At 35.5% G+C, this 13,895-nt stretch overlaps 2 protein-coding genes across 2 annotated transcripts; both read left to right on the plus strand.

Annotated features, from left to right (window-relative positions):
• Positions 1-1,694: 1,694 nt before the first annotated feature.
• LOC137653284 (actin-2, muscle-specific-like) lies at positions 1,695-3,082 on the plus strand. The gene has a single exon (XM_068386655.1). The coding sequence runs from the start codon at positions 1,722-1,724 to the stop codon at positions 2,853-2,855; it is 1,134 nt and encodes a 377-aa protein (XP_068242756.1). The 5' UTR covers positions 1,695-1,721; the 3' UTR covers positions 2,856-3,082.
• Positions 3,083-10,978: 7,896 nt separating this feature from the next.
• On the plus strand, positions 10,979-12,171 carry LOC137653288 (actin-2, muscle-specific-like). Its single transcript, XM_068386659.1, has one exon. It carries the CDS (start codon positions 11,013-11,015, stop codon positions 12,144-12,146), a length of 1,134 nt encoding a protein of 377 aa, XP_068242760.1. The 5' UTR covers positions 10,979-11,012; the 3' UTR covers positions 12,147-12,171.
• Positions 12,172-13,895: the final 1,724 nt, after the last annotated feature.

Consider the following 13,895-nt stretch of genomic DNA (forward strand, 5'->3'; position numbering starts at 1 on the left):
AATTTACCTGGTCAAAGATAGTTTACGCAGCGGTTACGAGACCGATTTCCGAGATTCGATAGATGCGATCGCAAATCCGAGGCTGAACGCTTTGGCCCCGAATTCACATTCTTGTCACCGTAGAGATCCTGGTGCCGTATATAAAGGGGGATGTTGGTCTGACGGACCTTAGTCGTTCTCAGGCTCATCTGTAGGTGAGTGCAAAAGGTGGCTTGGGGCGTTGGGCCCCCCTGAGCGAGTGCTTTGTGGTTGAAAGACGGGGTTTTGGTGAAACTCATTTCTGCTTTATATTGGTTTCTCAATATAGAATACTGTAGAACTCGGTGTCGCTTTGAAAATTAACTTACGATAATTACTTTGTGTTTTGTAGTTAATTTGAACTCGCTTTCCAGACGATTAAACCTTAAAGACGATTTTTGTTCAATGTGAATCCGTTGTTTACGAAGAGCATTCGTTTCATTTACTTTTGATTACGGAATCAAATGAAATTTTCCAGTTAATTTCCAACATGATAAGTGAAAATGATGGATAACTTATAATCTTTTTTAATTTACTCCTACTAAGTATATTAGAACTCTTCCCGAATCTGTTTTAATTAGCCCTGACTAAGTATATTGGGACTCTTGTCTGAACGTAATATAAAATTTTTGGTATACATATTTTTAAGTACCCTAATATTTCATTTATTCGTTTAGATATTCATTTGTCGTTTCTCCTGCTGAAAGGAACTAGGAACTTTATATAAGCGAATTCGGTACTCTTTTCCTCATGAGAACAAATACCTATTATTTTGAAGGTTGTTGATATACACGGGAAAACATTCAATCATATGGAGATAAATTGAAGATGAATCATATTGTATAACAGTTTTGAGGTCCCGAAGAATTTTCTAAAACCTGAACGTACATTCCTTTATGTCATTCTACCACCCAGTTTAGAGATGAAATCAAACAAACTTTCCATAGATTTATAACACTTATCTTTCAATTAAATTCATAATTTTGTAATGTTTTGTTTTCTCTCTTGATTCTCTCATAATCTCGAAGACCTGAGAAGTCATTTCAAGTAATGAATGAATTCACGTTTCTATTTTAAAGAAACAAAGATTGGGGGCAGTAAGTACGTAGTTTTTTTTTTCTTTTTTCTTTTTTTGAATTAGTGATTTTTTTTCCTTGACGATAACTTTTTCGTTCTATTTATTCAAGTTGAATTATTAACCAGACTTTTTATTCTAATTATTCAAGTTGAATTCTTAAACAGCATATTTCTATTTCGATGCATTAAAATCCTATTTTTTTCTTGCTACATATTAAATGTTGCTTCACTCTAACCTGGGAATAAGAATGTATTTTTTTTACCCTTTATTTGTATCTGTAACAAGATTCCGTATCACATTTCCTAAGTTTCATTGTTTGTAGGAAGGGATAGGGACTCGGATAAGTCATCCAATGATATAATGATATCATTTTATTGTGTCATAAACAATATATTTCTTCACTGTATATGCTTATTGATTCCTGGAGACCTTAGATGTTATATATTATCAAGCCGCTCTACAGATTTTTGAGAAATAAGACATTAAATTATTTGAATTATTCATAGGTACGAGATTCATATGTTAGATATGTAGTATAACGAGAAGAATGTTTAATTTTGTTACAAAATTTAATTGAAATAAAATAAAATTCTAGGCACAAGACTCAAAAACTACCACCTCCACCATGTGTGACGACGACGAGGCGGCGACCCTCATCTGCGACAATGGTTCCGGTCTTGTCAAGGCTGGCTTTGCCGGTGATGACGCTCCCCGAGCTGTCTTCCCCTCCATCGTGGGCCGTGCCCGTCACCAGGGTGTGATGGTCGGTATGGGTCAGAAGGACGCCTACATTGGTGATGAAGCCCAGAGCAAGCGTGGTATTCTCACCCTCAAGTACCCCATCGAACATGGTATCATCACCAACTGGGACGACATGGAGAAGGTCTGGTACCACACCTTCTACAATGAGCTCCGTGTTGCCCCTGAGGAGTGCCCCACCATGCTCACTGAAGCTCCCCTCAATCCAAAGGCCAACCGTGAAAAGATGACTCAGATCATGTTTGAGGCCTTCAACATGCCCGCCATGTACGTCTGCATCCAGGCTGTGCTCTCCCTCTACGCCTCTGGTCGTACCACTGGTGAGGTTACTGACTCTGGAGATGGTGTCTCCCACATGGTGCCCGTCTATGAAGGTTTCGCTCTTCCCCACGCCATCCTCCGTCTGGACTTGGCTGGTCGTGACATCACCAACTACCTTGGTAAGATCATGACTGAGAAGGGCTACTCCTTCACCACTACTGCTGAACGTGAAATCGTCCGTGACATCAAGGAGAAGCTTTGTTACATCGCCTTGGACTTCGAGAGTGAGATGAACACTGCTGCTGCTTCTTCCTCCATCGACAAGTCCTACGAACTTCCTGACGGTCAGGTCATCACCATTGGCAATGAGCGCTTCCGTGCTCCCGAGTCCATCTTCCAGCCTTCCTTCTTGGGTATGGAATCAGCTGGTGTTCACGAGATTGTCCACAACTCCATCATGAGGTGCGACATTGACATCAGGAAGGACCTTTTGGCCAACATCGTCATGTCTGGTGGCTCCACCATGTATGCTGGTATTGCTGACAGGATGCAGAAGGAAATCACTGCTCTTGCTCCATCCACCATCAAGGTCAAGATCATCGCTCCCCCTGAGAGGAAGTACTCCGTCTGGATCGGTGGTTCCATCCTTGGTTCTCTGTCCACCTTCCAGGCCTTGTGGGTCACTAAGGAGGAATACGACGAGTCTGGCCCCGGCATTGTCCACCGCAAGTGCTTCTAAATAAAAGAGTTTCATTTTAAAACATATTAACTATTTTCGATATGTACGAAGGTATTTTAGGTATCTGATAAATCAAATAACATTTTAATAATTCCAATGAATTTTAAGCTACATACATTGCTCATGGCCAAGGAAGAGTACGATGAGTCTGGCCTCAGCATTGTTCATCGCAAGTGCTTCTAGATTGCATATTTATCTCTTTTATAATAAAATAAATATTTAGATATTTGTATTTTGATCTTTGTACCTTTTTATTATAAGTTCATTACAAGGCGTATGCTTTATGAAATCAATGAGATATCCATTATGTTTGTGTGTGACATCTGAACTATTTATTATATCCACAAAGAGAAAAAGGATAGCTTTCATTACAGTAATTCCTAATATTATTTTCTTTATTGATTCAAGCTTGTATGTCTGTCTTTCCACAAAATGACCTAAGATGCTACTGTTTGGGAAAATGTGGGATATGCTAATTTACAAAGTGATTGGACGTAGATTCTAAGAAAGAATTGAGATTCAGAATTACCACTTTTTCGCGATATTCTTTTCAATCATATAAAATTATTTTTCACTTGATATAACTCAAGATATGACGATATCAATATGAATAAGTGGTCATAAAGTGTGACTATATTGCAAGAAAAGTTCATCTTATATAAATGTACAAAAGTTCAGATAAGGCTTCTTTATGCAATATAGTCTTGAAGAATATAAACAATATGAATAAAAAAACAGCAAATGTAAATCCGACATCAAGATACATAAATAAAAACTGATCACAAAATCCTTTACTTGAAGTTCCATTGAAAGGAATAGCCTGAATTTTCTTTTTCGAAACGATGCTTTCATCTTTTTTATCAGTCTTCTAAATTTGTTACTGCTAGGGATAAAATATATATCTTACTTTAAACAGCTAAGATATTAATCAATGCTACAATTTCATTGATAAAAGAAAGTCTTTCAGTGCTTGATTGATATAATTTTACCTACAAGTATTACTTATTGTTATTTTTTTTGGGATGAATAAGTCATAGATTTACCAGATTGTAAAAGGTTATGTATAAAAACTGTGAAGTAGCTAGTCAGATAAATTGAGTTACAATCAAAGAGCCAGTTTGCTTTGTGTTTCGCTTGCCAATTGATTTACGGTATGGAAACTCCTCACTGAAATTTGTTTTATGCCAAAATAGAAAAATTCATCTAGTAATTATTCCCTGGTGTGAACCCTTTTCCTTAGATATATTAAATATTGTAAATGACGATAAGTCATCTGTCATAATTATGCCCTACTTGTCATTATTTTCAAGCTAATTTCTTAAATGTTGTGATTGGAAAATTTTCTATGAAAATAATAAAAAAGATTAATCTAATTAACATGGATAGGATGGTCATCTTCATGTCGAATCTTCGATCTCGAGGCAAAAACTTAAGTGTTTACTATGAACAGTAATAACACCGATTTTCGTGACCGATATGATCTTTAGCCGAAGACCAGGTTAGATTATTTCTTGAAACAGTTCTAATTATTCCACTATGGTCTGCATGCCTAATAACTATAAATAAACACACATGCACGCACACACATATTGTATATATATATATATATATATATATATTATATATATATATATATATATATATATATATATATATATATATATATATATATATGTGTGTGTGTGTGTGTGTATATATATATATATTCATATATATATACTTGTATATATATATATATATATATATATATATATATATATATATATATATATATATATATATATATATACTGTATATTAAACAATAAAGCACTTTTGGCATGAATTGTTTTAAGGTAACATTTCTATGGTTTTTCGTATCTGCTGGTTTCCGAGGCTAGATTTAACATGAAAACTCTAAAGAAATATTTCTCAAGCATCAAATGTGAATGCTACTGGAAGTCTTTTTAAGAAAATATGCAATAAACTAGAAAAGTCTTGTCTTGAAATTATTGATACCATAGAAGCTTTATAATTCAATGTAAATTGCTTAAGGGAATGACTAAGCCATAAGAGCATACTGTATATATATATATATATATATATATATATATATATATATATATATATATATACATGTGTATGTGTATATATAGATATATATATATATATATATATATATATATATATATATATATATATATATATGTATACATATATATATATGTATATGTATATATATACATATATACTGTATATATATATATATGTATATGTATATATATATATATATATATATATATATATATATATATATGTATACATATATATATATGTATATGTATATATATACATATATACTGTATATATATATATATGTATATGTATATATATATATATATATATATATATATATATATATATATATATATATATATATATATATATATATATCATCATCATCATCATCAGCAGCAGCAGCAGGATCTCCTCCTACGCCTGTTGGCGGAAAGGGCCTCGGTTATATTTCGCCAGTCATCATCTCATACTACACTCTCATAGACCTCAGCCATGTAGGCCTGGATCTTCCAACTCTTCTAGTCCCTTGTGGAGCCCAGTTGAAGGTTTGGTGAAGTAATCTCTCTTGGCGAGTGGAAAGAGCATGCCCACACCATCTCCATTTACCCCTCACTATGATCTCATCCATAATTGGCACTCAAGTAATCTTTCTTATAGTTTCATTTCTAATCCTGCCCTGCCATTTAACTCCCAATATTCTTCTAAGGGTTTTGCTCTCAAATCTGCAAAATCTGTTTGATAGTGTTATACCACGACTCATTTCCATACAGTAACACCGATCTCATTAAACTGATATATAGCCTTATTTTTATATGGAATTTTAAGCGGTTTGATTTCCAAATTTTACTTAACCTAGCCATTTTCTGATTTGCTTTTTTTCAGTCTTTCATTAAACCCAAATTCTAAAGATGCTGTATTAGAGATCATGGTTCTTAAATATTTGAATAATTCCACCTCATTAATCCTTTCTCATTCCAATATTTCATCTTCCATTGCATATTCCGTTCTCATCATCTCTGTCTTTCTTTTATTTATCTTGAGCCCAGCCTCATGTGACACCTCATGGATTCTTGTAACCAAGCTTTACAAGTCCTGTGGTGTTCTGCTAGCAAGGACAGCGTCATCAGCATACTCTAGGTCAATTAATTTCCCGTTACCAATCGAGTCCAATCCTTCTCCACCATCCACAACTGTTCCATGCATTACAAAATCCATGAGGCGGATAAACAACATAGATGGCAATACATTCCCTTGGAGTACTCCACTGTTAACTGGTAATGCGTTTGATAGGGCTCCATTAACATTGAGATTGCATTTTCCATGCTTATGAACATATTTAATCAAATTTACATATTTGAGATGAACTCTATAGTAAAGCAGAACTCTCCACTAAATTTGCCGGTGCACACTAGAGAGAGAGAGAGAGAGAGAGAGAGAGAGAGAGAGAGAGAGAGAGAGAGAGAGAGAGAGAGAGACTAAGCAGCAACTCACCACATTTATCCAGGCTTGAGACCCGCAGTAAGTTGTACTGGCTTGCCACATTGCCATCCCTCCCCCCCTCCCACACCCCCGCTGGGTAGGTTGACATTAAGCCAATAACTAACAGGTGTCTCCAGGGTGAAAATTAGCGGTCCTCTTTGATCCACACCGGTACATTTACATATAAATACCCACACAAACATTTATATACATACCTCTATATATATATATATATATATATATATATATATATATATATATATATAACATTGATTGTTTTCCACTAATACAGTAGGTGTCTCTAGGGATTAAATCAACACAAGAGTCACTGCCATATAAAAACATTAACTGCTGGATAGTGAGAGGAATATGCTATAAAACTCGCGCATTAGGCTCGTCATACGCAGAGCTCATCACCAGTGCGTCGAACATCCCATACGAATTGCTCTATTCCCTTTCATCTTGCTAGCACTCATGCTTTCTGAATATCAAGACCCATCTTCTTTCACAATAGCGCTTTCTAAGTAATCCTTTCCACTTCCTTCCAAGCACTACTGAATTATGCAATTTTTGTCCCCTAATTATCCTCCTACTACTCTGAACGAACAAGGTAAAACGACAGTTGAGGTCCTGTACAGAGTGTGGTTCCCCTGCTGTAGGGGACCGGTAAAGCAGCCATGAGAGTAAAGTAAGTAAGTAACCTTTCCACATAAGCAAATAATTCAGACTAATATCGTCTTTCACCATTGCTTATGTTTCATCTTTTTTATGTATCAACACATTGCTCAGCCTATTGGTTCTTCGCATGCCAAACTTATATCTAAACAGCTTTCATAGAAACAAGTCTTTTCTCAATCTTTTGCACACACCCTGCAACCTTCCTTGCTTCACCTTCTCTATGACTTACCTCTGCTTTCATTATCCTTTCGCACAAGTATTTATTCTTGCTCTGATTTACTCTTGGCTTTCTCTTCTTGTAAAATTCTTTTTAAAATAGCATTCTTTGTTCCCTATCCCCAATCAGCTCTGAAGCATCAAACGTCAGCTATTCAACACTATTATCACAGCTCATTTTTTGTATCCGACTACTTCAGTCTAATATCGTCTATTTCCATCTTCGAAGATAGAGAATAGCCACGAGACATTAATACGATACTATCACATACTCACTTTTACACCAAACCAGTCACTCTTGTGTCTTTATATTTTAAGACATGTTTTGCTTCCTTAATAGAAACTTTCAATCATTCAATATCTTATCTCTCTTTATCTCTCTCTGTTTGGCTACTTATCCATCATTCAGTGTACATGTAATGTACAAACTCAATGCACTATTATGCAAACAGATCTGCAATCTTCAAAGATTTTAATTTCCTAAGGGAGACCTGTCTTTAGTGAACTTGATTTCTAGCCTAAGAATGATGTACCTCATATCATAAATGTTTGTGTAATATTTATCTTTCTGATCTACACTATCATACTTATGTATGTATAACTGTATGTACATATGCTTTGCTGTTACTTGCCCGGTTTAAAAAGAAATATGCATTGGTATGCAAAATATGTGCAAATATGCATGTATGCATTGGTATGGTTATATGGATATGGGCATGTGTCATGTATGCATATATGCATGAATTTGTATATGCATGAATACATAAGTGCACAAGTATATATATGATGTGTATGCAACTATATATATGCATGCATCTCTTTGTAGTTATATATGTTTATATATGTATATATATATATATATGTGTGTGTGTACGTATGTGTGCGTGTGTGCATCTATATATATATATATATATATATATATATATATATATATATATATATATATATATATATGTGTGTGTGTGTGTGTGTGTGTGTGTGTGTGAGAGAGAGAGAGAGAGAGAGAGAGAGAGAGAGAGAGAGAGAGAGAGAGAGAGAGAGAGTGTATGTTTATGCATGCATGCATTAATGTAAGCATTATTGACTGTAGTTATATTTGTACTTTTAATTAATGTCTCGCAGAATCACAGGTTCTCAGCTATCCATTGGTTAAGCACAAAGTCAACTGGAAGAATCCTATTGGTCGAGGCCAGTTGACCATCAACGGTCTGTTTTGGCATTTAATTAAGTAATCTTAGTTTTCGGTCTTTCCTGATCCATAAAATCTCCTGAAGGAAATGTCCTAGAAAAATTTGGCTCGTTTTCACCGAAACATTCTTGGTTTCCCAATATAAGAGAGAAGGCAACGCACAGTAACCTCAGTCCGTCCCAGACTCATCGAGAGGTAAGATCCGTGACTTGTGGATGTATCAGGTCAGAGCGAGGGAAAAGTGGCGGTGAAACGGAGGTTGATTAAGTGAAATTCTGCAACGTGCCACATAATTTGCTGGTGGTGAAACCTGTGTTACCTAATGCCAGATGTAGCGAGAATTTTCTATTGAGGGGATATTTTTAATTGAGTCCCCTCCATTATTGTTGCTTATATAGTAGTGAATCCGTTAAGAGTTTTAACGATTATAGTGATGAACGTGAATTTGGCAATAAAATTGCTTCGATTATTATAATACAATGTGTATTTTTAAATATTATTTCTTCCTTTAAGATTATGTAATTCTTTAACAAAAAGAGTTGTCTCACGTATTGTTTGAAATTAAAATTTGAACAGGTTTCTTTCGATTTAGGAATTTGAGTTTTTTAGCAGAATTTCTTGGATAAAATTCATATTCCCGATTGTAGTATTGTGATTGGAATTTTTCTATAGATTTCCTCGATTACTTTTTTGAAATTTCACTGCATTACTATTATATATTTGATTTTCATGATAGACTCACTTCGGCTACAACTATATGACGCGGATTTTGGGATTCAGTGTTTCATATCTGAATTCGGTAAGAGAATTTTACATGATACTAAATGCGAATATTCAATTAGTGAAAATGAACATTGAAGCTTGTATGTGAACACCAATGAAAAATATTGCGTGAATTACATTGAATGTGGCTATTTCAGGCTAAATTCGATACATTCATTATGATATTTGCCTATTATTATTTCTCTAAAAATTAAAACGTTTCTCTGAACATTTTATTTACTCTATAGGAGTTAATCACGTTACACTGTGCTTAATTCTATTATAAATAAAACCTGAAAAGTAAGATTTAACGTTTAATACAACGAAGACTATTTTGTTGTTTGTATCTGTCACAAATTAAGGTCTCATATTTCTTTAATCCCCTAAAGGAGTACTGCCCTCAAGTCCTTTCATGTGGTGTACCGTAGGTGTTAACATTTTATAGCGTACCTCAACCCTTATTGCACCCACTTTTTATCTTACTTTACGTCTTCTCTTACTTTCCTTATTTCCACTTGCTCTCCGACCTCTTTAGACATCAATTTTCTTGTGCAACAGGTTGGTTTCCTCCAGTTAAACCTCAGAATTCAATAGAGTCCCCAGCCTCTTTGGCTGTCCTTATATCCAGATTCTACACGTCTATCCGTATATTTATTTTACCGTTGCTTCGTGAACTATATTATGTTTGAAGAAAATGTTTATCAACTCACTTCTATAAATAAGATGAAGACACTCCTCTCAATATTCATTCGCTCGAGCAAAATGTAGATATCTTATTAAAGTTTTTTTATAATCTTGAATATCACAGCTACCAATGAGGTTTATGAATTCGTGGCAAACAAATGAATGGATCGCGAATTACTCGTGTTATCAGAACCGTAATTTGATTTCAATATTGTTCTAATTGTTTTAACAAAGTAAATTTTTTTTGTCTTGAAAGAATTTAGTTTCATCCGACAATTCTATCTAATAAGTGAACTGGTAAGTTTTTCGTTTTATTGTTTTCACCAGAAAATAAAATAAGAAAAAGTAGCAAATAATGTTTCTTTATTTTGTATCATGTAAGGTATTATTACAAACTTGCTGAAGGTTTCAAGTTTAAACTAAGATTATCTTTAGGATGAAAATTGTGGAAATATCATATCCCTTTTCTGATTTCATGCCTTTGCATTTATACTGCATTGAAATCCTTTCCCGACATTCCATATAAAATATTTTTTAACGACATGGCAGACTAGGTATATAGCCTACTCACGTCAGCTATTCTATGGATTTTATTCTTGTATTTAGAGACATGTGTCTATAAGAGTCTATTAATGGGAAATTCCAAATACCGCAGGGGTGAAAGGGTTAAGATGAACTATTTTTTTTCCGATATCAAATAAAAACTATTGGATATAACAGTTTGTTATGTATTTGAGTTTTGTCATTTTAGATTCAAATTTAACTGTTTTTTTTTTTACTCGTTCTGCTTGTATGCGATGTTCAATTCATTTAAAAAATTGTTAGCTTTTTCGTTCATATTCTTGACAAATTATTTGATGCATTTTTTATAATGGTCATTAATTCAAGTTAATTTACCATCAATACGCTAGTATACTTTTTCCCTATGCCTCTTTCCTTACTAGTTTACTAGTACATGTATCTTCTTTCCTGCTAATTGCTAGATAATTCTTTATAGTTGAATAAAATCATAATTGAAACTGCTGTATTACGGAAAGTATTTCTTCTATTACAGGTACTTGTGTGACAATACTTATACCGTAAACCTCCACCATGTGTGACGACGAAGATGCGGCGACCCTCATCTGCGACAATGGCTCCGGTCTTGTCAAGGCTGGCTTCGCCGGTGATGATGCTCCCAGAGCTGTCTTCCCCTCCATCGTTGGCCGTGCCCGTCACCAGGGTGTGATGGTCGGTATGGGTCAGAAGGACGCCTACATTGGTGATGAAGCCCAGAGCAAGAGGGGTATCCTCACCCTCAAGTACCCCATCGAACATGGTATCATCACCAACTGGGACGATATGGAGAAGGTCTGGTACCACACCTTCTACAATGAGCTCCGTGTTGCCCCTGAGGAGTGCCCCACCATGCTCACTGAGGCTCCCCTCAACCCAAAGGCCAACCGTGAGAAGATGGTTCAGATCATGTTTGAGGCTTTCAATATGCCTGCCACTTACATTTGCATTCAGGCTGTCCTCTCCCTCTATGCCTCTGGTCGTACCACTGGTGAGGTTTGCGACTCTGGTGATGGTGTCTCCCACATGGTGCCCGTCTATGAAGGTTTCGCTCTTCCCCACGCCATCCTCCGTCTGGACTTGGCTGGTCGTGACATCACCAACTACCTTGGCAAAATCATGACTGAGCGTGGCTACTCCTTCACCACCACCGCTGAACGTGAAATCGTCCGTGACATCAAGGAGAAGCTTTGCTACATTGCCCTGGACTTCGAGAGTGAGATGAACACTGCTGCTGCTTCCTCCTCCATCGACAAGTCCTACGAACTTCCCGACGGTCAGGTCATCACCATCGGCAACGAGCGTTTCCGTGCTCCTGAGTCTCTCTTCCAGCCTTCCTTCCTTGGTATGGAATCTGCTGGTGTTCATGAGGTCGTCCACAACTCCATCATGAGGTGTGACATTGACATCAGGAAGGACTTGTTGGCCAACATCGTCATGTCTGGTGGCTCCACCATGTATGCTGGTATTGCTGACAGGATGCAGAAGGAAATTACCTCTCTTGCTCCATCCACCATCAAGGTCAAGATCATCGCTCCCCCTGAGAGGAAGTACTCCGTCTGGATCGGTGGTTCCATCCTTGGTTCTCTGTCCACCTTCCAGGCCTTGTGGGTCACCAAGGAAGAGTACGATGAGTCTGGCCCTGGTATTGTTCACCGCAAGTGCTTCTAAACTGTATATCAAAGTCTTAGCGATTTTCCAATAAAATAAAGATTATTCTTTATCTAGTTTTGTCTTACACTTTTTACTGGTTAAGCACTGGGTAGTATTTTTTAAAGAAAAGTTAACATACTACTACTTTATGAAATTAATTTTTCAGTTATTATGTTCATTTTCCTTCAAGGAAACGTCATTGACTAACACAAAAAGAGATGGGCTAGTTTATACCTTCATGAGAGATATTTTCATTGTTATATTTAAGTCGGTCCCTCTTTCCAAGAAATGATATAGAATGCAATTGATGGACTCAGTTAAAGTTTGTGGAGAAATTGGGTATGTGACAAGAAAAGAATGTATTAGATATTGATTTAGAGTAATGCTAGCATGCTTTTCCGTGAGCTATTCTAACGTTATTAGATAAATACTTGCTAAACTTATCTCAAGGTATCTACATTTTCAATCTGTCCAGTACAGACAATTCGATAATATGAATGATAATGTCATAAGGTGTTATCGTTAGCGGAGGGACACACTCTCTCTCTCTCTCTCTCTCTCTCTCTCTCTCTCTCTCTCTCTCTCTCTCTCTCTCTCTCTCTCTCTCTCTCTCTCAGGAAAATATCAGAATAAATCCCTAAAGTAACTCTGTAACCAGGCTTTAGAATTAAAAGCCGATCAACATAAATAATATTTTCTAAAGTCTTAACATTCCAGTCTCAAGCTTTTTCTTTTCTGATTTTTTTTTATTCCCTTTATAAGTATTGAAGATCATTGCATAGCCAGTATAAACGATTATTTTCCTATTTTCTTCAAAATTGAAATGTATATATAATTTCTTTAATCAACTTCACGAAAACATCTGTAGATATTGCAAACTGGCATCACTCGTAGCATAAGTAAAACGTAATACCAATTTTTTTTTTTTTTTTACTAAAATCATGATATTTTTTTTAAGAAGAGATTTTTTAAATTGAATTTGAACAAAAGGTCATAAGGGTAATAGCAAACCAGGAAGTTGGAACAATGAATATAATCACAGATGGTTGTAAAATAGATGTGGTTGATAAGTACAAATAAATGTAGCGAAATTGGTAGGGTGAAAGAGCAGGTAAATCATAGAGTAGGGGAAACAGGGGAGGTAGCATAGCTTGTGCAAAACATTAGAAAAAGACTTTTGGTGTATGAGGAAGCTGTTGAGATAAATTGTCATTTACATTGCATATATTTCCCACTCTCAGGGTGGGAAATGTATGGAGGACTATAAAAAGATTAACGTATGTAAAAGGGTGGGTTATAGAATTTTTATGGATTCATTTCTTTACAATATGAGGAGAAATATAGGTTAGGAAATATGTACATAAATAGGAAGAGACATTAAATTTGCATAAAAACTACTTGCACCATATATATTATTTGGAAAATCTTTGTTGTATCATTCTAACATTCACAGAATCCAACAGTGAAAACCCCACCTGGTAATTGTTGTATGATTGAGACCCTTTTCATTATGTATGTTCAGTACTCTAAACGACGATAATCTATCAGTCACAACACCAACCTTCGTCTGGTCATTTCAAAGCATAAATGTTGTTATTAGAAATATGTTATCTAAAAAAAAAAAGAGAAAAATCGTAAGAAAGAGTTAAAAATCAGTCTATCTTATCTTATCTAGTAATATGATCTTTAGTGCTCGGTCAGCATCTCAAGGATTTAGTGCAAAATCAGGGTTAGGGTCCAAATATTCCTTAGAACAGTTTTCAGTTG

The sequence above is a fragment of the Palaemon carinicauda genome, chromosome 14 (genome assembly GCF_036898095.1).
Source record: "Palaemon carinicauda isolate YSFRI2023 chromosome 14, ASM3689809v2, whole genome shotgun sequence".
NCBI lineage: Eukaryota > Metazoa > Arthropoda > Malacostraca > Decapoda > Palaemonidae > Palaemon > Palaemon carinicauda.

Coding starts and splice junctions, on each gene's coding strand:
- LOC137653284 (XM_068386655.1), top strand. CDS start 1,722: ATGTGTGACGACGACGAGGCGGCGACCCTCATCTGCGACAATGGTTCC.
- LOC137653288 (XM_068386659.1), top strand. CDS start 11,013: ATGTGTGACGACGAAGATGCGGCGACCCTCATCTGCGACAATGGCTCC.